The following is a 25245-nucleotide window of genomic DNA, read 5'->3' as shown; positions in this document are numbered from 1 at the left end:
TCAGCAAGTCATACCTTTTATTACAAAAACCAATAACTTAATTTAGTTTTATACAAAGTCAGGAGGAATTCTGGTCTGATATACAGCCTCATTCATGCTCCCTCCCTGGCCCTGGCCCAAAGGCTTTGGGGGCCACCAAGGGCCTATTAGGCAGTTAGTAGCACACTGTGTTCAAACCAAGGAAGTCCAAGCTCGGGGTGTGGCTGAGGTGAGGGCTGCTCCTGGGGCGCTGAGTGGGGCCTTTCAGGCTCCCCTTTGGAAGCACTGGACCTCATTCTGCAGGTCACCTCAGCAAAAGCATGTCTTCGAGCAGTTCAGCGATGTCAACATCTCCGATGATAGGGCGGAAGAAGAGGTCTACCAGGAGGCTACATGGGATGTTCTTGAGGGTGGAGGCCATGAGGAGGATTCGGGCCAGGCGGCCGTGGCTAGCCGGGTACCAGGGCTCCAGGACCTCACACAAGGCCCAGTGAGCCTCCTGCTGCAGATGTGCGATGTGGCAGGTGGCATGGAGGCCCGGCACATCTGTGGCAGAGAGAGTGCAGAGGGCTGGTGAGCGGAGGCTAGCCCAGGATGTGGGGATGTTAGCAGTTCCCGCCCCTCGTATGCTGGGGTGTAACTGCAGGGCCTTGTGCATGCTAGAGCCTGCTTGGCAGGATTTCTACAACTGGACTATATATTGATGGCTCCGTTAACATGCTAGGTAAGAATGGTACCACTGAACGACATTCCCAGCCTTTGAAGATAGAGAAGAGCCTAATTGGTGGTGCTGGGAATCAAACCCAGGACCTGTAGCTCGGGAGGCAACACTTTACTAATGAGTTACAGGCCTTGGCCTACTCTGCTACCTTGGAGGTTTCAACCACCATCTCCTTCATTTTATTGATCCATCTACTTATAGACAGGAAGTACATAATGTGGATTAAAAAAAGACATACGGGTTAGAGAGATGGCTCAGTGGTTAAGAGCACTCACTGCTGCTGCAGAGGACCTGGGTCCTGTTCCCACCTACACCGTGGCTCACAACTGCTTATAACTCCAATGCCTGATACCCTCTTCTGGCTTCCGGGAGCTCCCACCCAGATGACACACATTCATACAGGTAGAAACTCATACACATAAAATAATATACATACATACATATATATACACATATATACACATACACACACACACACACACACACACACACACACACACACACACACATATATATGTATATACATACTTTTTTTTTGAGATAGGGTTTCTCTCTGCAGCCCTTCATGTCCTGAAACTCAATGTGTAACCCAGGCTGGCCTTGAACTCACAGAGATCCACCTACCATGCCTCTGCAGTGTTGGGATTAAAGGCATGGGCCACCGGTGCCTGACTAAATGAATTTTTAAAAAAATACAAAACAAAGCCTGGCGGTGGCGGCGCCTTTAATCCCAGCACTTGGGAGGCAGAGGCAGGTGGATCTCTGTGAGTTCGAGGTCAGCCTGGGCTACAGAAAGAGTTCTAGGACAACCAAGGCTACACAGAGAAACCCTGTCTTGAAAAAAAAAAAAAATACAAAACCAGAAGCAGGCTCTCTGGATGTGAACCCCAGCACTGCCACCTACTAGCTGAGTGACCTTGGACAAGTAGTTTAATCTTTCTGAGTGACTGTAGATGAGTAGTTTAATTTCGTGCCTCAGTTTCTTCATCTGTCAAGTGGGAATGACAGTACCTGTCGTCCATGATTGTTAGGAGGCTTAACCAAAGCAGCATCTAAAACCCTTAGACTGAGTCCTGACATATGGTGAATGCATGTGGCTGTTTGGTACTGTTACTGCTGTTTGGCATTATACTTCAACTTTCAAGGCTTGTCTCTTGTCTTCCTCAAAGCTACAAAGAATATTTTCCCATGCCAGGCATGATCTTAGTTTGAAGTCAACTTGCTCTACACAATGAGTTCTAGGCCAGCCAGAGTTACATAGTGAGACTCTGTCTCAATTCTCTGCATGGCCTCCCGCACCCCGACACCCCATCCCCACCCCACATCCCTGTTCTCCCGGCTAGATTTCCCAAGGAGTGCCCACGCTCACGCTTTCATTCTTTTTCTTTGTGTGGCCTCTCTGAACCCACGGAGGACTTTAACCTTCAGAACCTCACTGTACTGCCTGCCCTTGAAGATGTGGCTGCCACACGGCTGTGTCTACCCCACCCCCTCCACCTTCCCACAGTCCCTGAGAGTCAGGGCGAATTTCTCAGGCCCAGCGGCACGAGCAACCTCTGCATTAGCTTGACCAGCATGCCCAGCCCTGCTCTGCCTCTGCCTGCTGTGTGGTTTCAGGTAGTTGCTTGATCTCTCTATGCCTCTCCTGTGAGATATCTATTTGCGTCTAACAAGGATACAAAGGGACAGTCGATGTCAAGCTCCAAGAAGGCCCGTTCCCGGGATGGGTCCCCTCCCAGCTTGGCCCCTATCCAGGAGAGTCTGGGAGCTCACCTGGGTTGAAGAGGATGGTTCCTTTCAAGTAGGCATACTCCTTGGGACCCAGCTCCAGGCTCCAGAAAGACTCCAGACAGCGCTGGAGCCACCGTACAGCAGCCAGCGAGGGTTGTGGCCGGTCTGGTGGCTGGGCATCCCGGGTACCACTGCTGGGCTTCTCCAGTAAGATTTTTTTAAGTATACTGGGCACCGGAGCCTCGGCCACCTCGAAGGTCACAGTATCTTGGGCCAACCCGAGCAGGAAGAGAGGGCTCCAGCAGACCCCCAGCAGCCGCCGCTGGTCCTCGTGGGGCAGGCGGCAGAAGGATGGCAGGTTCCTGAGGAATGCTACCGTCTTGGCTAAGACGTCCAAGGCCTCGCGGCAGGTGCGATGTGGCGCACACAGACGCACGGGCCGGTGCTGCTGGCAGAGGCAGTGACTTCGGGAGGCGGATGCAATGGGCCTGGCCCTGAGGCTGGGGTTCAGAAGTGCGTACAGAATAGCTGGGCGGCCTGCAGAGCCCTCGCAGGGGCAGTCCCCAGACTGGCTGGAGTTCATGGTTGGTGTCTTGTTCCTGTTTCTTCCCAGCTATCTGGCTCTCTGTATTGTGGGTGCTATTTATATCCTCGATGGGCGGGAGGGGGAACGGCCAAGCAACCTTGACTCCAGAAGTCATGTTCATTGAAAAAAAAAAAAAAAAAAAAAAAACACCACATACACAATGCACACACGCACTGACCCTGACTGCGGAGGAAACGGTGGGGGAGGGGCGCTGGAGCTCCACGTGGCGCTGCTATCGCTTTAGTCAATGGAGTGGCCATTGCAGGGCACAGGGCCACCTGCCCGCTGCCTGGATGCCCTTTATCGGATGACTCAAGTGTATAAACAAGGTCATTAACCTAGGCTGTACCAGGGCACCAAGGTCTCAGGCGCTCAACCAGCCAGTGGCTGTGACTGCTGTTTGTTTCTATTGGTGCCCACTTTCATGCATGCAAGACCAGGGTTCTCACTGAGCCAAAGAGCCAGCCGGAGAGAGCCGGCCAAAGCCTTGAATGCATGACCCAGTCTGGAAGTCCCTTATCTCTGCTGTGTTTGCCTAACCTTGGGGCTCTGCTCCTGCTGTCGGTAAGGAACAGGCTGCAGGGAAGGGAGCCAGGTCCCTGGGAGACTTTGATCATCGTGCAGTCTAGGAGGTCCGTCCGTCCCCCCCCCCCCCCCCCCCCCCCCCCCCCGTGACTCCAGCGCAGGGGCCCCTTTGGAGGAAGACCATTCAGAGCCCCCTGCTCCCAGTCTGCATTCCTATAGCTCCAGAGAGGCTGGCCTGCTGGCCCTTGCAAAACTGTGAAACTGCAGGGCTGCCATTTACTGAGGACCGGCTAGATGGGGGTCACTTTCCTTTGTAATGGTGAGGACTTCCCGGAGGGACTAGGTGAAGTGACCTGCTCAGAGTCACACCAATAGGAAAAGAAAGATATGTCTGACCTCCAAGTCATCCTTGTTTGCCCCCTGAATCAATTGCACAGCTGCATTGTGAGTTTCTCAGCACTGGTGGCTAGCAGTTACTGCCGCGCCCCTCCCCCCCCCCCAGCATCCCCTGCCACCTGCCGGGTCTGCAGGCGTGGCCCACCTATGGTGTGAGTGGAAACATCTCTGCTAGCACATGGCTTCTCTGTCCTGGATATCTGTCTCAAGTGGTGGGAGGTGAGGGACGAGGGAAATGGGAGGTCCCCAATTGTATCAGGTTCCTGACCTTGGCTAGCCTTGCCTAGTGGGCTTGCTGTCACCACACTCTTGAGGAGAGAGACTCTGGCGTCCTCTGCCCTTGCATCTGGTCTTGGCTCCATGCTTCCCAGTCACAGTGTGACTGCCCGCTGGTCTCCAGGGTTCTGTGAGCCTCGCTGTCTTAACTGAGACAATAAGGTCTCCCTGTGGTGTGGACTTGAAGACAGAGCACTCTATCCCTGCAGCCAGGCAGGCATGCTGCTTTCACTGTAGTGGTTGGTGTGGATCTCAGCCCAGGCCTCCTTTTGGAAAAGAACAGCAAGGCGTAGTCAGTGGGAGACCAACAAGATGCAGATGGACTAAAAGAGCTGGGTGAGGTGGTCCTCGCATGGTCCTCGAAGTTACATTCAGGCCTCATCTCTTCCCTAGGAATGACATGGGAAGGATGATGCTCTGTTCTTCTATTTTTATTTATTTTGTGCCAATTGCTCTCTCTGTAGCAGGCAGCCTTGAACTGGCACTGTGTTGCCCCCCCCCCCCCCCCCCCCCCCGCTAGAATTACAAGTCTGAGCTACCACACCTGCCACCAGATGCTGCTGCTTTTAAATATTTGTTGGATATGATGACTGCTGACAAAAATAAGAAAAAAATTAAAAATACATTATTTTTGTGTGTATGAACTGGAGTTAGTTCTACCTTCCACTTTATGTGGGTTCCAGGGATCAAATTCAGCCAGGCTTCTCCAGGGAAACTGCCCTGATCTGCTAACCCATCTTGCTCAATCATTTTTAACAATTTTATTTATTTTGTTTTTTGGAGACAGGGTTTCATGTACTCCAGCCTGTCCTTGAACTCACTATGTAGCCAAGATTAACCTTTAACTCTTGGATTCTCCTGCCTCCTCCTCCCAGGTGCTGGGAAAACAGGCATGCACCACCACACTCCATCCTGAATCCTTCCCCTCCCCTCCTCTTCCTCTTTTTTTTTTCTTTTCCTTTTTCCTCCTCCTGCTCCACTGCCTCCAGCTCCTTCTCTTCCTCTTTTTGCAGAACGAGGGCTTTTCTCATGCTAGACAGCCCTCCAGTGCACCCACTTCAATTTTTTTTTTTTTTTTAAGATTTATGTGTTTTGCCTGAATATATGTATGCGCACTGTGTGCATGCCTGGTGCCCAAGGAGGTCAGAAGAAGGGTTCAGAGGTCATGGGACTGGAGCCCCACACGATTGTAAACTGCTATGTGGGTTCTGGGACCCAAACCTGGAACCTCTGCAAGAGCAAGTACAGTTATGCAGGCTGGCCTCAATCTCACTCTGTTAGCCGAGGCTAGGCAGGCTTTGAAGTCGGGACCCTCCTCCCTCAACCTCAAAGCTGCATCAGTTGCAGGCTTGTATCCCCTAGCTGCTTTGGTGGTAGGTTTTTTTTCTTCCGAGACAAGCTTTCACTATGTACCCTGTGTGCTAGCTAGCTCTATATCAATTTGATACAAGCTAAAATCACTTGAGAGGAAGGAACCTCAATTAAGAAATTGAGACTGCATAAAGATAATAAAATCAGACTCCAGAAAAGTCAGACTGCAAGCAAGCCTGTAGGTCATTTTCTTAATTAGGGATTAATGGGGGAGGGCCCAGCCCCTTGTGGGTGGGGCTATCTCTGGGCTAGTGGCCCTGGGTCCTATAAGAAAGTCTGAGCAAGCCATAAAGAGCAAGCCAGGAAACAGCTCCCCTCCATGGCCTCTGTATCAGCTCCTGCCTCCAGGATCCTGCCCTGACTGCCTTTGATGATGAACAGTGAACAGTCAAATAACCCTTTCCTTCCCAGGTTGCTTTTGGTCATGGTGTTTCATCACAGCAATAGCAGCAACCCTATGTAAGACACCTTGTCTGTCCTAGAATTCTGTTGATCAAGACAGCCTTGAACTCATAGAACTCACCCACCTCTGCCTCCTAAGTGTTGGGATGAAAGGCGTATGCCATTGTGCCTGATTAAAAAACTTAGTGGTGTGCATATGGACATCAGAGCAGAACTTCTAGGAGCTGATTGTCTTCTTCCACCGTGTGGATCCTGGGGATCGAAGTCACATCATTGGGCTTGGTAACAAGTGTCTTTACTTGCTGAGTAAATCTCACTGGCCCAATTTATGTGGGTTTGAATTCATGGCCCTCTATCTAGTAGCTTATAAAGTGTTACTATCATTATTTATACTAGTGAGCGGCTGATAATGTTGTCACCAGTTTGGCAACTAGAAGCCTGGTCTGTGTGTCTATGTCCTGGTTGTAGAGTAAAATCGACAGCCAAAGAAACCCACCCTGACACTGGAACCAGAGCCAGCCAAAGAAACCCAACCGGACCCTGGAACCAAAGCCAGTGAAAGAAACTCAACCTGGCCCTGAAACCAGAGTCAAAGAAACATACTTTGGCCCTGGAACCAGAGCACGTAAAAAACAAACAAACAAACAAAACACCCTGGACCTAAAACTAGAACCAAAAGGCTAAAAGGGCCAGTGAAACAGTGAAAGAAACACACTTTGGTCCTAAAACCAGAGCCAAATGGGCCCCTGAGCAATGGAGCACAAAACCAACTAATCCCTGAGCAGGAAAACCAACCAACCCCTGAACATGAAATCTAGCCAATCTGAGTTTGTCCAAGCTCAAGGGGATTGAAACCCAACCAATTCCCACTCTGAAAATCTTCTCCCTGGAGAAACTCTGCCCCTAAGAAGCCCTATCTAAACCCTGTGCCTGTTCAGATTGCTGCTGCCTTTTTTTTTTTTAATTAAGAGATTTTTCTATTCGTTTTACATATCAGCTACGGATTCTCCTGTCCTTCCCTTGGGGAGTCAGCAGAGCCTGATACATTCAGTTGAGGCAGGTCCAGTCCCCTCCTCCCTGTTCCAAAGCTCAAAGACACCAAAGTATCTCAGCATAGACACTAGGTTCCAAAAGGCTGGCTCATACACTAAGGACAGGTTCCAGTTCCACTGCCTGGGGGCCTCCTAAACAGTTCAAGCTAAATACCTTTCTCACTTATCCAAAGGGCCTAGTCCAGTTCCATGGGGGCTCCTCAGCTACAGTTTATGTGTTTCCACTAGTTTGGCTAGTTGTCTCTGTACTTTTACCAATCATGGTCTTGATATCTCTTGTTCATATAATCCCTCCTCTCTCTCGTCAATTGGACTCTTGTAGCTCTGCCTGGGGCCTGGCTGTGATTTCTGCATCTGCTGCCATCAGTCACTGGATGAGAGAGTTCTATCATGGCAGTTAGGGTGTTCGGCCATCCGATCACCAGGGTAGGTCAGCTCAGACACCCTCTCGACCATTGCCAGTAGTCTATAGTGGAGTCATCTTTGTGGATTTCTGGGGACTTCTCTAGCACTCTGCTTCTTCCTATTCCCATGGAGTCTTCATTTATCATGGTCTCTCTTTCCTTGTTCTCCCACTCTGTTCCTGATCCAGCAAGGGCCTCCTGCTCCTGCTCCTGCCTTTTAACACCATGGCAGAGGCAGCCACCCTCCTGGATTATTCCCTCCCAATATCTCTTGAACGAGGCTTGGGTGAGACCTTCTTTCACTGGAATGGAGTAGAAACAGAGAAGTAACAACTATTCACAGGAACCAGGGTGGAGAAGAGCGGAGCAGAACTTAACACTTTTGCTGGGGAAACCTTCCACTAGGAGAGCAGAGTGGTTACACTGGGGAAGCCTTTCCCTGGAGCAGGGCTGTAAGCTGCTAAGCTTAAGTTGACTTTGGTATTCCTTGGCTCCCGATTGCTGGGATCCCTTTCCACCCGAGCTATAATGCTTACACTGGTGTCTATGTTCTTTTGATCTGTCACATTGTTCTGTACATATGCTTTTGTTTTCTGCTGTAACAAGGCACCAATCTTCCCAGTTCCTAGAATCAGCCACTACTCCAGTCTGATTCTGGCATGAGAGTGTAGTTAAAGGAGAGAGCTTGCCTACCATGTGCAAGGTCCTGGCGTCTATGCTCAGCTCGAGGAAGGGGGGTTAGGACAATGGGAAACCACATTTCTCAGAGTGGGAGATGGAAGGTGTCAATGCAGAAGGGACAAACCCTATTATACTGGATGGGAATTGGTGATAATCACCCTCATGTTTCTCTGTGTGTGTGTGTGTGTGTGTGTGTGTGTGTGTGTGTGTAGGAAATGAATGTAGGGGGCTGAAGAGATGGCTCATCAGTTACAGTACTTGATGATACTCTTGCAGAGCACCAGGATGCAGTTCTTGGCACCCACGTGGCAGCTCACAACCTAACATTAGTAACTCCAGTTCCAGGAGATCCAACACCCTCTCTGGCCTCTGCAGGCACTGGACATACATGGTGCATAGGTGTCCATGCAAGCAAAACACTTATATACATAAAAGAAATCTAAAAATCGAATCAAAATTTTTCTTTCTTTTTTTTTTTTTTAAGCTTCACACACTCTGCTTCAACAGTGCCTCCCTTGTCTGTGGGCTCAGAGTGGATGTAAAGCACACTCGGGCACTTCCTGAAGGCTGGCCTTCGTCCCTGTTGCTGCTGCCATCCCCAGTTTTTGGAAGAGAAAGCTGAGGAGGTAGAGCCTCTCTGCCAGACTGGAAGCTAGGTCCCTCTCACTGTGGGGAGCTTAAGGCCAGGTATCATTTCTGGAATCCCTGGAGGGGGAGAGAAGGCTGTGGTCAGGATCGCTATAGGCCAGAGCCTGGCTGGAGCCATTTGCTCAGAGAAGTCCAGGGCTTCTGTCTTAGGGTTTCTATTGCTGTGATGAAACACCATGACCAAAAGCAAGGGAGGAAAGGGATTGGCTTACACTTCCACATTACGGAAGTCAGGACAGGAACTCACACAGGGCAGGAACCTGGAGGCAGGAGCTGATGCAGAGGCCATGGAGGGGTGCTGCTTACTGGCTTGCTCCTCATGGTTTGCTTAACCTGCTTTCGTATAAAATTCAGGACCACTAGCCCAGGGGTGGCTCCACCCACAATGGGCTGAGCTCTCTCCCATCAATCACTAATTAAGAAAATGTCCTACAGGTTTACCTCTGTGGGATCTTACGGAGGCATTTTCTCAGATGAGGCTCCTCTTCTGTGATGACTCCAGCTTGTGTCAAGGTGACAGAAAACTAAAGAGCACCTCTTCTAACTGGCAGATGACACAGATCATCCCTCAGAGACCTGAGTCTGATAGCGGAGAGGAGTCCTGCTCTTTGGGGGTGTTCATCTGAGGTTCAATCCTCATGAGTCCCTATTCCACGGAGGGCGATACGGCCTGACTCTCAGGAAATGTTTGGTAATAAACAGTACAGCACTTTCAGGTTTACAAAGTAAAAAAAAATAAATGCATACACGCGGGTGGGGGGCTCTTCAGGTGATACACACAGGCCATCTCAGTACTTGGAGATGAAGGCAGGTGGACCAGGAGTTCAAGTTCGTCCTGCCTCCGATACACGGTCCCTGTCACAGCAAAACAAAGCAAGTCATCAGCACCACTCCCACCACCAAAATAAAACAAAAGACCAGAAAAGTTAAGAATTTCCAGACAGTAAGGGAAGAGCCTTCATCCAGCTGCAAACAGTTTCTAAGCCTGGGGCTCTATGCAAACTACAGTTTTGTGCACTTTTCCAAAAGCTTGGCCCAGTATGATGGAGTAGGTTGTCCCTTCGGTGAGTACTTTCTTCCTGGGTCTCAACTGCCGCTCGTAGGAAAAGACGGTTGAAGTCACTGCTTGATCAAAACTTAACTACCAGCCCTGTCAAGGATGTGAGCTCGGAGCTTTCTAGAAGGCTCCCAGGTATCTGGTGACCATAGCAACTCAAACCAAACTCTGCGGCCGCAAGCCCCTCCCACCCCTTTCGGGTCGCGCCTGTTGATTTGCTCCTCCCGTTAGCCAATGACCGGTGAAGCGGGCTGTGTTCCGGGAGCTCAATGGGCACCGATGGGCGGGGAGGCGGGAAGAGAGCAGGGAAGGGCGGGCCCGGGCGGCCGGGGCCGTGCGTGTTTCCGGCTCCGCTGCGGAAGGCCGGCGAGGGGAACCGTTGGGCCCGACGCGAACCGTGCGGAGCGCGGGCATCGCAGAGCGCGAGTGCGGAGCTCGGAGCGCAGCGCGATGGGCGGGGAGCAGGAGGAGGAGCGCTTCGACGGCATGCTGCTGGCCATGGCGCAGCAGCACGAGGGCGGCGTGCAGGAGGTAAGCGCCGTGGCCCGCGCCCCAGCCCTTCTCCGCCGTGGATCGCCGAGACCTCCCCCACCCCGGCCGCGCGGGTCCCCGCGCCCCAGCTTCCGGCCCGTCCACCCCGCGGGCGAAGTCTTAGTCCCACGCCATCGGTGCCCGGCACTTGGCCCCCAAGAGCAATTCTGTTGTCTCAGAGAGGCCCCAGAGCTTCCGCATCCGTTCTGTGTTCCACGCGTCTTTTCTCTTGCCTTTTAATGATTACTTCCTAGAGCATCCCTGGACCGACTCTCCCAGCCGTGATTTCCATCTTAACCAGAGTGGGGCCTCCTTATCACATACTGCGTGGGCTAGTGAGAACCAGGGTGAGGTCAGCACGTGGCATCTTTAAACACCAGTCGAGGAAGTGAACTGGAGACCTGTAGACACTTCTCAGTAGCCTCCTACTAGGTTAAGCGTCCCGCATGGTCTAGCTTCAGTTGCCTAGTCTGTGAGGTGAAATTTAGGAATACCAGTTCTTGGTTTTGTTTTTGTTTTTTTGAGTCAGGGTCTTGCTGTATATCCTCTGCTTGCCCAACTTGTTATATAGACCAAGGTGACTTCCAATTCAGGGTCATCCTCCTGCCTCTGCCTTCAGAGTGCTGGGATTAAAGGCACAACTGGTTCCAAATAATAATTTTAAAGCAAGAATTTCTCTTTGCACATAAGTAAGGTGCATTTTTTGGACACCTTGCACATAAGGGCAAGGTGGATCTTTTGAGTTTGAGGTCAGTCCAGTCTACAGAACTAGTTCAGGACAGCCAGAGCTACACAAGAGAAACCCCCTCTTGAAAAAAACAAAAACAAAGAAACGTATTGTTATTTTTCTTGTGTGTATGTTTGTGTCAGGACAACTTCGTGGGGCCAGTTCTCTCCCGCCACCTGTACGGGTTCATGACCTTGGGTGCCAGGCCCTTGGAGCAGTCTCTGTTACCAGTGAGCCGTCTTGCTGCCATACGATGAGCATTTCAGAAGTATAACTCGGGGTCCGATATGATGGTGCATAACTGTAATTCTGGCACTGGGAAGGAAGAGGCAGAATTACAACAAGTTAGAGGCTAGCCTGCTCTATCTATATAAGCAAGGTCTCAGCCAGTCAGGGGTACATAGAGAGACCCCAATATAATAACCCATAGGTGATGTTGACTGACCAGACCTAGTTAGCACTGTGGGCGTGGCTTATGAACCACAAAGATCAGCTGGTGCATATGCTGTTAATTGCCGCCCCCCCAAGTGAAATATTGGTAGAGGTGGAAAAGCCCATGGTAGTCCTGACAACTTAACATTCTCTAAGCACCCGAGGGTCATAGAGTGACAGTTTACCCAAAGTCAGCCTACCTGACCTAGGTAGGCTCCGGGGATGGGTTTTCATTTAACTTCCCATTAGGTCTTAGCATCACTCTTACTGTGATGAAATACCGTGGCCAAAAGCAAATTGGGGAGGAAAGGGTTGATTTCACTCACAGTTCTATGTAACAGTTCATCAGAAGCAGTGAGTGCAAGAACCTGGAGGCCGTGGCGGGGTGCTGCTTACTGGCTTGCTCCTCATGGCTTACTCAGCCTGCTTTGTAGAAAACTTAGGACCACTGGCCAGTGGTGGCGCACACCTTTAGTCCCAGTACTCGAGAGGCAGAGCCAGGCAGATATCTGAGTTCCAGACTAGCCTGGTGTACAGAGCAAGATCCAGGACAGGCACCAAAACTATATACAGAAAAACCCTTTTTGGTGGGGGGGAGAACTTGGGACCACCAGCCTGGGGGTGGTGCCATCCCACGATGGGCTGGGCCCTCCTACATCAGTCACTAATTAAGAAACTGCTCTGCAGGCTTGCCTATAGCCCAGTCTTACGGAGGCATTTCATTTTATCAACTCAGGCTCCCTCCTCTCAGATGACTTTAGCTTGTGTCAAGTTGACATAAAACCAGTCCACTACACATTCCAAGTCTTTCCTGTAGGTGATTGTGTTGACCAAGGACTTCTAGATCCCTTGAAGGGAGAGAGTGTGTCAAATCTGCAAATGTGAACAGCCTCCTTGTCTCCATTCCCCTAAACTGACACACAAATAGATTCGGGAGTGAGTTCACTTTCTGTTTGGATGACTTGAAAGTGCCTAGAAGTAGGGGTTGCACACACTGGGGTAAGTTCTCATGTCAAATTTAGAACCATAGATGAACCTTGAAGACCTTTATGGTGAGATAAGTCATGTAGGAGAGGACAAACGGTGCCGGGCATGGTGGTGCAGGCCTTTAATCCCAGCTTTCAGGAGGTAGAGGCAGCCTGGTCTACAGAGTGAGATCCACAACAGCCAGGGCTACACAGAGAAACCCTGTCTCGAAACAACAACAGGAAGCTGTAAACGTAAGTGGAAAGTCCGACGCTAACAGTGGACCATCAGAATATCACAGCTTAGCAGTACAGTGCAGTGTGGAGTGTTAGCGGTTTGCTTTCGTGGTGGAGTATCAGTCGGGCTGGGAGCTGACTCCGGCTGCTCAGGATGGCAAGGCAACAACATCTGTACACATAGCCCAGGAAAGACCAAATAGATTCCATTTCTACTCAGTGCATACTGCTGTTGTACCAAAGTGAAGTCTAAACCCTAAGGTGCCTGCCATCATCAGCTGGCGACTGACCGTCTGTCCTCTGAGCCACGGCTCCTGTAGGGAGAGTCTGTCTTCCACGAGCCCAGTGCCTCCCAGAGCCCAGTGTCTCCCTCTGTGCCAGATGCTCCTAAGAGTTTAGTGACTTTACCGAGTACCAGCATTCGTTGCTCTCAGCTTTCTGAGGACACCATGTGACCATCTGCCGCAAGCTTCTTCTTTGATGGACCGAACCCCGGACTTTAAGCTAAAATAAACCCTTTCTCCCTTGAGTTGGTTTTCTCGGGTGTTTTATATATATATTTTGGTTTTTCGAGACAGGGTTTCTCTGTGTAGCTTTGCGCCTTTCCTGGAACTCGCTTTGGAGACCAGGCTGGCCTCAAACTCACAGAGATCCACCTGCCTCTGCCTCCCGAGTGCTGGGATTAAAGGCGTGCGCCACCACCGCCCGGCTTCTCTTTTTGTTTTTAATCACAGCAACAGGGAAAAGAACTAAAACACAGATACAATCACCCTCTGCTTTCTTGAGAGGGTCTCACTAGATAGCTGAAGGTGACCATAAACCATGATCCTCCTGCCTCAGCCTCCTGAATATTGGCCTTATAGGTATTTAGTATCACACTCACTTATCCTTATTATTATTTTTTTAAGTTTAGCTGGATGTGATGCTGCGTACTTTTAATTCCAGCACTTGGGAGGCAGAGACAGGCTTTTTTTTTTGGGCGAGGGGCGGGGGTTTCAAGACAGGGTTTCTTTAGCTTTGGAACTTGCCCTGGAACTCACTCTGTAGCCCAGGCCTTGAACTCGAGATCTTCCTGCCTCTGCCTCCTGAGTGCTGGGATTAAAGGTGTGTCCCACCACCTCTCAGCTTGTGAATTGAGTTTGAGGCCAGCCACTGCTATGTAGTAAGACCCTGTCTCAAAAACAACAGGAGCCAGGCGGTGGTGGCGCACACCTTTAATCCCAGCACTCGGAGGCAGAGGCAGGCAGATCTCCGTGAGTTCGAGGCCAGCCTGAGCTACAGAGTGAGTTCGACGAAAGGCGCAAAGCTACACAGAGAAACCTTGTCTCAAAAAACCAAAAAACAAACAAACAAACAAAAAAAATAGGGATCAGAGAGATGGCTGAGTTAAGAGCACATACTGCTCTTCCAGAGGACCCGAGTTTGATTCCCGGCAGCTCACAAATGCCTGTAACTTCAGTTTCAGGGGATTCCTACTCTGGCCTTTGTGTTCCACACACTCCTAAGGGCTTGCTTTTTAAAAAAGATTTACTTGTTTTTACCTTATGTGTGTGAGGGTTTGCCTGCATGTGTGTATGTGCAGTGTGTGTGTGTGTGTGTGTGTGTGTGTGTGTGTGTGTGTGTGTTTCTGGTGCCATGGATATCTAGTGAAGAGGATATCAGATCTCCTGGAGTTACAGATGATTAGGAAGGACCAGCTCAGGGCTGGGAACTGAATCCAGGTTCTCTGCGAGAGCAGGGAGTGCTCTTCGTGGCTCAGTCTTCTGTCCAGTCCTGTGCTTCTTAATCCTGAGTGCTGAGATCAAAGGTGTCTGACACCGCCGGGTGCATGTGTGTTTATATGGGGTGTGTGCGCCACAGCATGTGTGTGGCGGTTAGATGAGAACTTTCAGGAGTTGTTTCTTCTAGTGTGGGTTCTGGGCAACAGCCCAGGTGGTCAGGGTCGCACAACAGGGGCCTTACCCACTGAGCCATCTCTAGACATTAGATGGGCTTTCCTGTCCAGTGGTGAAGACTTTGTTCGGGCATTCAAGTCCCGGGAGTGGAGGAAGAGCGGCTGGCTGGGGCCGGCACCACTGTGAAGGTGGATATGCATGTACACACACACACACACACACACACACACACACACATACACACACACATACACATACACACACACATACACACACATACACACATATACACACATACACACACACACACATACACACATACACACACACACACACACACACACACACACACACACACACGAAATGAGTTTGTGTTTCAGGTTGAAGGTCCTGGCAGAAAGGACTCAGATACTTGGTAGGGAGGCTGGCTGTTCAGGTGGGAGGTTCAGAGGGAATGCTCAAGTTCAAGTTCTCCCCTAAACTAGGGCCTTGCTGCAGTTGAGGCCCCCATCCTGAGCCCCAGTCCTCAGCCTCCCCCTCTGTCTTTCAGCTTGTGAATACCTTCTTCAGCTTCCTTCGACGCAAAACAGACTTTTTCGTTGGAGGAGAAGAGGGGATGGCAGAGAAGGTGAGTGCTGGGGATCCTTCTCCGTGGCTGGGTTTGGTGCTGGGAAGGAAGGTCGCCTGCTTGTGTAAGCCGAATGCACAAATGCACGCAGGCTGAGGGCTGGGGAAGGGAATGAGCTGTCACTGAGGCCCTGCCCCTGGCTGGGTCCTGAGAGCTTCCTGTGGTCCCTGAGCAGGTTCATTGTATGGATGAGGAAGTTGGCTCAGGGGTGGTTTACACTCTGCAGAGTCCCGGGCTGAGTTGTAGAAGAACACCATGGAGACCATCTGTGTAAGCTTGGCGTCCATCCCTGAGTCATCCTCCACCCACCAGGTTTTTACCGATTATCTGGCTGGGGGATGAGTGGCTAGACATTACAATTGGAAGCTTAAAACCAGGCATGGTGGTACATGCCTGTAATCCTAGCACTGAATTTGAGGATAGCCTATGCTACATAGTGAATTCAGATCTAACCCCATCTCAAAGAAGAAAGCAAAAATTAAAAAAAAAAAACTACAGACACAGCAGCTCAGGCCTGTAGTTTCAGCACTTAGGAGGTGGTGGCACAAGGATTAGGAGCTTAGGGCCATCCTTGGCTATGTGGTCAGCCTGGGCTACATCACTAGATCCTGTGTCAGATAGCTCTGCTACCCCTTTCCTCCACATCACAATGAGCTCCTACCTCAGACTCATTCAAATGGCTTCCATCAGAACGACAGGAAAGCTGTGTGTGGTGCTACACAAGGTCACTGTGGAGGCCGAGGCAGGAGGGTGGCTAGGCCTGCAAGTGTGACACCAGCCTGGCACACTTGAAAAGAGGGTAACAACCGTAACAAAGTGTTGACAGAGGTGTGCGGAAGTTGGAACCACGAGGCACAGCCGGTGGGGATGTCGGGTGGCCCCTCTGCCGTGGCAAAGAGCCTAGTGGTCCTGGAGTATGAAAATAGCATCACCGTGTCCAGCAGTTCCTTTTCTGGGCAAGATCGGGAAGATTTGCTTGCACGTGCTTATGTTCCTGATAACAGACATTATTCGGAATAAGCAAAAGGGGGAGGGGCCTGGAGCGAAGGCTCTGTGTAAGAGGGAGGGCCGCAGTTGCTGAGGACAGAGGTTTCCTGGAACCCACATCAGGTAGCTCACAAATGCCTGTAACCAGCGTCATGGGATGTGATGCCCTCTCTTAGCCTTCCTGTGCACTTGAACTCAGATGTGTATACCACCAGCTCAGAGAGATACACATACACGTTTTTTGTTTTTTGAGACAGGGTTTCTCGGTGTAGCCTTGGCTGTCCTGGAACTCACTCTGTAGTCCAGGCTGGCCTCAAACTCAGAGATGCCCCTGCTTCTGCCTCCTGAGTGCTGGGATTAAAGGCCTGTGTCACCATGCCCAGCATGAGATCTTAAACAAAAAGCCCAATCCTTTGACATACCGCTCAAGTCTAATACTTACTCAGATTCAGGCTTGCTAAGAGCTCATTAGACCGAGAGCTTGGGCAGCGCTTCAGGTGCTCTTCTTACTGCTTTATTATGAGAGATACTGGGAGGCGCTCGGGAGGCAGAGGCAGGAGGATCTCTGAGTTTGAGAGTAGGGCTAGTGAGTTCTGGGCCGGTTCACACACACACACACACACACACACACACACACACACACACAGGAAGAGCCGTACACCACGTGACCACGTGTCAGGGTGTGAGAGTGTGGCCCCGCCACGTCCTCTCTGGTTTTGCTTTCTTCCCAGGATCTTCATGTTCAGCAGCTGGGAATGGTTCAGGCTTCATTGTTCCGGGATTTCATGTGTGAGCATGGTTGATAACTCCATCATTGGCTGTTGTTGATCCCGTCAGTCTGCAGGGTCTCCCCACTGCCTTCCTCCACTGGGGACTCGGTTAGAAGGTTCAGCCTCAGCGCTTGCTGAGTCTTCTTAGCAACCGGCAGGCCCTGAGCTCTGAGACAGGATCCCCCCTCCCCTCCCAGGGTTTCTCTGTAGCTTTGGAGCCTGTCCTGGATCTTGCTGTGCAGACCAGGCTGGCCTCGAACTCTCAGAGATCCACCTGCCTCTACCTCCTGAGTGCTGGGATTAGAGGCATGCGCCATCACCGCCTGGCCCCAGACTGGATTCTAACAGACATGGTTTCAGTCTAACAGAAGATGCCAAGGACTTAGGAGCTTTGTGTCAGGAACCTGGGACAGAGACTTGGTTTCTTACTGTAGCTCGCATCTGCCTTGTGGGTTGTAGCTGAAGTTTTTGCTCTGTAGAATCATTGGATGCTGTCAGGTGGACTTCAGGCTTGATTTCTTTTCTTCCCAGCACTCTATTGTAGACAGGCAGGAAGTACAGAGCAGTCAGTGGTCTCTCTCTGACACTGTCAGCTGTGGTCATGTCTGGACCTGTCACTTCAGGATAGTCTACCATCTTTCTTTGTAGAAGCTTTCTTGGGGAGTTTTATTTAATGGGTTACATTCGTTTATGTTGTGGAATATTTGTCTAATGATGCAAAGATGTGTTGCATTCCTTCATGTTGCATTTGTTTAACTCTGTGAGGCTGTGCTACTTTGCCTGCCTAAAACACCTGATTGGTTTAATAAAGAGCTGAATGGCCAATAGTAAGGCAGGAGAGAGGATAGGTGGGGCTGGCGGGCAGAGAGAATAAATAGGAGGAGGACTCTGGGGAAGGGGGATCAAGGAGCAAGAAAAGGAGGAGCCAGCCCCCCAGCTACATAGCCAGATGAGGAATGAAAAGGAAAGAAAAGAGGTACAGAAGAAGAGAAAGGTAAAAGCCCAGGGGCAAAGGTAGACTGGATAAGTTAGAAAAGCTGGCTAGAAATAATCCAAGCTAAGGCCAGGCATTCATAAGAAAGAATAAGACTGTGTGATTTATTTGGGAGCTGGGTGGCAGGCCCCCAAAGAGTAAAAAAAAACAACAAAACCCCACAAAGCTTTCCATCACTCTTTGCTTCCATGCAGGAAGTGCCCATACTACCGCTTTCAGAATAGTTACTCGTGTGTTTCCAAGGTGACCCATGAGGTGGGTGTTTTTCTCTACCGTTAAAACTCATGGACTCGAGTAAACATGTTCCAGGGTTGTTACCAAGTCAGTTAAGAGGGAAATCTGTGTCAAAGGACACAGGCCAGTTTGGCTTTGACACTAGCGTGAGTGAGACTCCCTGTCAGCCCCCATGCCAGGCCCCATGTAAACTGCTGTCTCTTCCATCTTGGGGTGTACCGTGGTATTGTCACCTGCTTCCCTGATTCCCTCAACCTAGCTTAGGTGAGTCTTTCTCCTCCTTTTTGTCTGTCTTTGCCTGTCAGTAAAGGATACTCAGTTCTTTGTCGTTTAATAATTTTGTGTGTGGTCCTGGGCACTAACCCTTAGGCTTGGCACCACTGACGTGTGTCCGTGCCCCCGCCCCCAGTCAAAGTCTGGATGTGGAGAATACAATGGCCTTAAGCTTGATCTTCCCCTTTCTGCCTCGGGGTGCTGGGATTACAGGAGTGGAATCACCATGCCTGGCTGTGTCGTTGATTCTGCCTTTATTCTGTGAATGTTGGAACAGATACACTTCCCAGTCAGCAGCTTAAGGAGAGGTGTTTTGTAAAATTACTCTACGTTCAGAAAAATGGTTGAGGTATTTGAGATGCTCCGGAGAGAGGTCAGGCAGGATCCGGCTTCAGAGGGCATGAGACACAGCCCTCCTGATTCCACTCAAGTGAGGGAGGTGCCGACCGCATGGTGAGGTGCAGTTAAGAGCCTTGTTCTTGGATTGAAGAAGGCTGTTCTTGGATTGAAGAAGACTGTTCTTGGATTGAACAAGGCTGTCCCAGGTAAAGGGAGCAACAGATAGCAAATGCAGAGCTGTGGAAGTTACTCAAAGAAAAAGTTGCATGCACGCATGCTTGCGCTTTGCAGGTCAGATAGAAGGCCCTGGCAGAGGCTGAGTCAGAGGCCGCATGTGGAGGTAGTGGGCCATTCTGTGAAAGGCTGCTTCTGGAGGCCCGGACCTTGTGGAGGGGAGACAGCTCAGCCTGAAGCAGCCATGGCCTTAAGGCTGGTACCAGGTGGATCTTCCTTTTTTTTTTTTTTTTAAAGATTTTATTATTTATTTATGTATATGAGTGCTTTAGCTGCATGTACAACTTTATGCCAGAAGAGGTCATCAGATCCCACTAGAGATGTTTGTGAACCACCATGTGGTTGCTGGGAGTTGAACTCAGCACTTCTGGAAGAGCAGGCAGTGCTCTTAACTACTGAGCTATCTCTCCAGCCCCAGGTGGGTCTTCCTAAATGACTCTTCTCTGGCCTTGGTCACTTGGATAGCTGTTGCTGTCACTGAAAATGAGGAACTTCCAAGGAGAAAGATGCTGGGGTACTGGTTTGTGGGGTAGGTGAGTGTAGCAAGCTTTCTTGTCATATTAATTATGAAAGCTTGGCCTTAGCTTAGGCTTTTCCCCAACTAGCTCTTATAACTTAAATTAGTCCGTCTCTATTAATCTACATTCTGTCACGTGGCTCGGTTACCTCTTCTGGAAAGACTTCTTCAGGGTCTCTCTGGCATCTCCCTGCCTCTCTTCTTCCCAGAGCTCTCTCCCTGGAAATCCCGCCTAGTCTCTCCTGCCTAGCTATTGGCCATTCAGCTCATTATTAGACCAACCACAGTGACACATCTTCACACAGTGTACACATATCCACCACAGGTAAGGGTGGAAAGAAGCCAGGTTGGTTCTGCCTGTTCCCTCCCCAACCCCAGCTCTAGACCTCTCCCCACTGAGACCTCTCAGTCTTCTGGGGCCTGTGGGGCATCCTGGAAGTTAAGAGAGGGCAGGGGTCAGGTATGCACTCCCAACCCGGTCTGGAAAAGGGAGAAAGATGGGGTTAGGCGGGGCCAAGAGACAGACCCCCTCCCTGAGCAGCTGCGGGCCTCTAGTCCACTGCTTGAATGTGTTACTGACCCTGGGGGTGGTCAGGGTCAGGCGCTGGTGCCTTTGGGTTGGGTGTGGGTGACTGCAGTCCTCTGCCAGACTAGGAACCATTCTTGTCCCTGTCAGCTCTGACAAGAAAACACCTGTGTTCAACCCACCAGGCCCAGAATGCCTCACTCTCTCACCCGCTAGCCTGTGGCTCCCAGCCACATGTCAGTGACCCTCACGGCCCCTGCACAGACCACCGTTAGCGTGCCCTTTGGTGGGAGGGGACTGGGAAGAAGGGTCAGCTGCTGCTCTGCTTGGCCCTGACTTTGCTGGTGGCTCATCTGCCCTCTTTTAACCTCCAGCGGCGAGGAAGTCATAGGACAAGTGGATTGTGACATGATTTATGGGCTGGAAGAGGCGAGGGCCCTGTCCCTGCCCCTCCTTGGCCAGTGATTGTCAGATGGCTTGAGTTCAAGGTCCCCGTGATTAGAAACTGGGGACGAGGCCCTGTGCTGGAACAAGCCTCTGCTGCTGTTGATTCCTGACCTGCTGTCCCTCCCCACGGCAGCATGGCCTCTGAGCGCCTCCTCTCTCTCACACCCAGCATAGCTCTTGAACCTGCTGGCGCTCTGCAGAGTCTGAAGCTGCCCAGCATGGCATGGGGCTGGGGGTTGGGAGGGAGAGTCACAGCTGATAAGAACATTTGGCAGACCCTTGGGTGTGGGAGGCAAGGGTGACTTCTGTGACTGCTTCCTCCCTCCAGCTTAGGGTCAGGGATGCTTGGAAGGTGGCTTATTGAGCACTGATCCTGGGGTAGGTGGGGTGGCTGCCCTGGGAGACCTCAGGTGTGCACTGTGTATGAGTGTGGGTGGCCTGACTTGCATTTTCCAAGGGTCTGTTCAGAGTCCACTAGGTAAAACTCAAGAGACATTTGAGCTGGTCCTGGAGACTGGCCAGTAAGACGAAGACCTCATTCTAGGTGAGAACAGCATATGCCGAGGCTGCGTTTAGAGAGAGATGGGGTGACTCAGGGTCAGGTGCCATGGGGCTAGCCTGGGGTGGGGGGGTGGGGGGCGGGAAGGGCATCTAGCAGGTCCTGGGGTTGAAGCATCATGGGAGGCTCACTCAGTGGACAAGAAAGGACTTGAAATCAGAAGCTCTCTGTTTAGGAAGGAAAATGGCCTCTTCCCTTGGGAGGGGTCTACTTGCTGATTCTGGGTGGGACTTTTTGAGTGCTGCCATCTGGGGCTGTGTGCCCAAGATGGACATAGGCAGGAAGAGAGAAAGTCAGGGAACAGGCAGTGTAGACCTGGGTGCTAGGGAGGCTTCCTAAAAGGGCTGAGCTTGTGTTCTGCTTGTAACAGAAGCAGCTACCGGCCCCGTCCTCACCGTCCTCACGGGGCACAGCCACACACCTGACGGCATTTGCAAGGCAGGGGCCGGCAGGGCTTTGTCTCTAGGCCTTAAGACACTGTCCCTGCTCTGACGGTTCACTGCCCTCCCTAGCTCATCACACAGACTTTTAAGCATCACAACCAGCTGGCACAGAAGGCCCGGAGAGAGAAGCGAGCGCGGCAGGAGACTGAGAGGCAGGAGAAGGCAGAGCGGGCAGCCCGGCTGGCCAAGGAGGCCAAGGCAGAGACCCCTGGGCCTCAGATCAAGGAGCTGACTGACGAGGAGGCAGAGAGACTGCAGCTGGAGATTGACCAGGTCAGGCTGGGCTTCCCTCCTCTGCCCCCATCCCTGACCACATTGGCCCTGGGAAGTAGGGCTCTGTTCCAACTGTGTGCCTTTTGCTTCAGAAAAAGGATGCAGAGAATCATGAGGTCCAGCTCAAGAATGGCAGCCTCGACTCACCAGGGAAGCAGGTAAGATAGGCTAGCAGGAGGCGTGGGCATCAGCTTCCTCCCTTCAACAGAATTCCCTCGTCACCCTCCCCTGCCCCTAGCCTTGGGGACTCTTCCATGCTTCAAGGTCCCACTCCAAAGATATGGAAAACAGAACAGAGTCAGTGTGGTGGCCCACATCTGTAATCTCAGCACCTGCGGGGCTGAGGCAGAAAAATTGATGTATATATGGGCTATCTAGTGAGAACCTATCTCAAAGCAATGTATTTTTTTCAACCCAGGCATAGTGGCACAAGCCTTTAATGCCAGCACTCAGGGGCAGGGGCATGCGGATCTCTGAGTTCTAGGTCAGCCAGGTTATGTAGTAAGACACTGTTTAGGATAATGGTGATACTTTTTTGGTAACTGGCCTTAAGACTGGGACAAGAACACCCACAGGTGGGCTGAAAAGAGGGCCCGTGGTTAGGAGTACTTGATGCTTTTGCAAAGGTCCCAGGTTTGGTTCTCAGCACCCACATGGAGGTTCACAGCCATCTCTAACTTCAATTAGATGCCCTCTTCTGTACTCTGTGGGTATCAAGCATGTACATGGTGCACATACATACATGCAAGCAAAATACTCATAGACATAAAATATTTCTTAAAATGCTCACAAGTCCCGCCAGGCAGTGGCAGCGGCGCACGCCTTTAATCCCAGCACTTGGGAGGCAGAGGCAGGCGGATCTCTGAGTTTGAAGCCAGCCTGGTCTACAGAGTGAATTCCAGGACAGCCAAGACTGTTTATACAGAGAAACCCTGTCTCAAAAAACCAAAACCAAAAACTAACCAAACAAAAAAATGCATACAACTCAGAGGGCACCCTGAAGGGTGGGCTGAGGGTCAGTGGGCTCCCCCATATATCCTTTATCACGATACATTTTGAGCCCTTCTGGCAGAGATCAGGACCTGTTTTATCTTGATTCCCAGTGGTCCGGGGTGTGTGGGTCTGCCATGCTTAGGTCTGCTCTCGTGACTGTTACGTCCAGTGGCAGTTCCGGGCCTGGCCTGGTGGAAGTCTGGTCTGTCAGGTAAGTCACTGAGCACCCCTGACTGTGAGCAGGATGCTGAGGAGGAGGAAGAGGAGGAAGATGAGAAGGACAGAGGAAAGCTGAAGCCCAACCTAGGCAACGGGGCTGACCTGCCCAACTACCGCTGGACGCAGACCCTGTCGGAGCTAGATCTGGCGGTGCCCTTCCGAGTCAGCTTCCGGCTGAAGGGGAAGGACGTGGTGGTGGACATCCAGCGGCGGCACCTCCGGGTGGGCCTCAAAGGGCAGCCCCCGCTGATTGACGGCGAGCTGTACAATGAAGTCAAGGTGGAGGAGAGTTCGTGGCTCATCGAGGACGGCAAGGTGGTGACCGTTCATCTGGAGAAGGTAAGAAGGCAGGGGAGGCCCCGCCCGGCCTGGGTGCCGACGGTGCCGGGAGGGGGGGGGGTGTCCCCTCGTCCCCGCTGGCTGTGTGGCAGGCCTTGGGGACTTACTCCTCTCTCTGCCCTTACCGTGTGGTCAGGAAACAGCTTCCATTCAGCTGTGTGCCTCGCTGGGCGCCGGGTGGGTAGAGGCAGGCTGAGCACTCTTGTACGCCAAGCCTCTTCCTTCCCATCATGCTTGCTCGTGGGGTCAGTTCCACACATGCTTGAACACCTACTGTGTGCCAGGCACTGTTCTAAGGACTGGAGAGCAGTGAACAGAATGTAGTTTGCCCTCATGAAGTGACGTTGTCTCCTACACTGCCTTCCTAGAGGTAGGGCGTTTACTGCGGAAAATAAAGGCAGTGTCTGGAAAGGGTCAGAGCCCAAAGACAGCTTCCCCGACACAGACGGTGGCTCGGCTGCCTCTACTTGGTTTTCCTCCCAGCCAGAATCTCCTTTCTCGTTCTTTGCTTTTTTCTAAATTTTCAAAAGATTTATTTATCATACCTTGGGGTTTTGCCTGTATCTATGTCTGTGTGAGAGTGTCAGAGCCCCTGGGACTGGAGTTACAGACAGTTGTGAACCGCCATGTGTTATTCTAGCCTCTCTCCTCCACGCTGAGTGGCCACCGCACACTTCTTGCTGTGGTGCATTGATTTGTAGCTGTTGGCCTCTGCGTGGACAGAAGTCTGGTTCTTCTATACCCCTGGTCCCAGCACAGGCCTTGCATGGGGCTTGGATACAGATGTGGATGGGAGAGAGTTTAGTTCTAAAAGGGTTGAGGTGTAATCCCTGGGTCATAGAGCTTTCCTTCCCATGGATGTCTCCCTCTGCCTCCTCTCAGATCAATAAAATGGAATGGTGGAACCGCTTGGTTACCAGTGACCCTGAAATCAATACCAAGAAGATTAACCCTGAAAACTCCAAGGTGAGTCCTATTTGGCTCGGAAGCTTTTTTGTGGCGCTTGGGGGGATAGGTAGGCCAGTGCATTCTTCATTCCTCTCTCTGCCTCTCCCTAGCTGTCAGACCTGGACAGTGAGACTCGCAGCATGGTGGAGAAGATGATGTATGACCAAAGACAGAAGTCCATGGGCTTGCCCACCTCTGATGAGCAGAAGAAGCAGGAGATCCTGAAGAAGTAAGCAACCTGGGGATAGGAGGATTGCCCTGGGGACTTAGGCCTGGGTGGTGACAGCGTGCCACTGAATGGGACTCTAGACTGCCCTGCCCCCTTCCAGCATGAACCAGCCAAGTTCATGGTTCTGTGGCCTTGGCTTGCCTACCCTGACTGCTTGCCAGGGTCACCTCCAGGACAAGGCCACCTTAAGAGTAGGAAGCAATAGGTAAGAATAGGTCATCGCCACCTACTGGAAACTGGAGCCGCTGCTGATACTCCCACTTCATCCTTGAGGGTTCAAATGGGCTTCAGCTCTCAGGCCCCACGAGGCTTGGCCCCGGGTTCTTCAGGGTTCTGAGGAGGTTAGGCCCAGTGTCAGGACTGGAAATAGGCTAGCTTGGGGTGGACAGCTTGCTTCACTCTTACACTTCTGTTTCCCAGGTTCATGGATCAGCACCCAGAGATGGATTTCTCCAAAGCTAAATTCAACTAACTCCTGTGCTTGCCTTCCTGAACTCGTGGGATTGGCCCCTAAATTTCCTCTCCCACCTTTTCCTGGGACCTGGGAACCTTAGGGCTGGGGCAGGCATGGGACTTCCCGGGCATGTGAGCTCCGGGGCTTCACCGGAGAAGGGCTGGGTCCTGGGGGTCCTCTCCTCCCCGTTTGGCCTGTTACACATTAAAACTATTTACCCTGC

General features: G+C 51.4%; 3 protein-coding genes across 4 annotated transcripts; 1 reads left to right on the top strand and 2 right to left on the bottom strand.

Moving 5' to 3' along the window:
• On the bottom strand, positions 1–10216 carry Nr0b2 (nuclear receptor subfamily 0 group B member 2). 2 transcript variants are annotated; one of them, XM_076565344.1, is made up of 4 exons: positions 9214–10216; positions 4207–4480; positions 2474–3114; positions 1–525 (listed from the first exon to the last, which is right to left on the bottom strand). In XM_076565344.1, exons 3-4 carry the CDS (start codon positions 3012–3014, stop codon positions 284–286), a joined length of 783 nt encoding a protein of 260 aa, XP_076421459.1. In that variant the 5' UTR covers positions 3015–3114; positions 4207–4480; positions 9214–10216; the 3' UTR covers positions 1–283. The 2 variants fall into 2 exon arrangements, with proteins under 2 accessions (XP_076421459.1, XP_076421460.1); XM_076565345.1 differs by lacking the exons at positions 4207–4480; positions 9214–10216 and having other exon boundaries at positions 2474–3615.
• On the bottom strand, positions 8599–11337 carry LOC143271745 (uncharacterized). The gene is made up of 4 exons (XM_076563622.1): positions 11316–11337; positions 10069–10479; positions 9520–9627; positions 8599–8829 (listed from the first exon to the last, which is right to left on the bottom strand). The coding sequence occupies exons 1-4, from the start codon at positions 11335–11337 to the stop codon at positions 8777–8779; spliced, it is 594 nt and encodes a 197-aa protein (XP_076419737.1). The 3' UTR covers positions 8599–8776.
• Nudc (nuclear distribution C, dynein complex regulator) lies at positions 10226–25245 on the top strand. The gene is made up of 8 exons (XM_006975625.4): positions 10226–10360; positions 15167–15244; positions 21637–21840; positions 21933–21998; positions 23077–23391; positions 24274–24357; positions 24450–24568; positions 24989–25245. Exons 1-8 carry the CDS (start codon positions 10280–10282, stop codon positions 25038–25040), a joined length of 999 nt encoding a protein of 332 aa, XP_006975687.1. The 5' UTR covers positions 10226–10279; the 3' UTR covers positions 25041–25245.

Source organism: Peromyscus maniculatus, chromosome 2, assembly GCF_049852395.1.
Source record: "Peromyscus maniculatus bairdii isolate BWxNUB_F1_BW_parent chromosome 2, HU_Pman_BW_mat_3.1, whole genome shotgun sequence".
NCBI lineage: Eukaryota > Metazoa > Chordata > Mammalia > Rodentia > Cricetidae > Peromyscus > Peromyscus maniculatus.
Note: the sequence above shows the minus strand (reverse complement) of the source record. Positions and strands in the feature narration are given on the sequence as shown.

Coding starts and splice junctions, on each gene's coding strand:
- LOC143271745 (XM_076563622.1), bottom strand. CDS start 11,337: ATGGCAGCAAGACGGCTCACTG. Junction 10,480..11,315: donor GGCAGCAAGACGGCTCACTG/GTAACAGAGACT, acceptor CGTGGGACTAAG/ACTTCGCCCGCGGGGTGGAC. Junction 8,830..9,519: donor GAAGAGCCCCCCACCCGCGT/GTATGCATTTAT, acceptor CTCCCCCTCCAG/GGATTCCAGAAATGATACCT.
- Nr0b2 (XM_076565344.1), bottom strand. CDS start 3,014: ATGAACTCCAGCCAGTCTGGGGACTGCCCCTGCGAGGGCTCTGCAGGC. Junction 526..2,473: donor AACCATCCTCTTCAACCCAG/GTGAGCTCCCAG, acceptor TCTCTGCCACAG/ATGTGCCGGGCCTCCATGCC.
- Nudc (XM_006975625.4), top strand. CDS start 10,280: ATGGGCGGGGAGCAGGAGGAGGAGCGCTTCGACGGCATGCTGCTGGCC. Junction 15,245..21,636: donor AAGAGGGGATGGCAGAGAAG/GTGAGTGCTGGG, acceptor TGCCCTCCCTAG/CTCATCACACAGACTTTTAA. Junction 21,999..23,076: donor TCGACTCACCAGGGAAGCAG/GTAAGATAGGCT, acceptor GACTGTGAGCAG/GATGCTGAGGAGGAGGAAGA.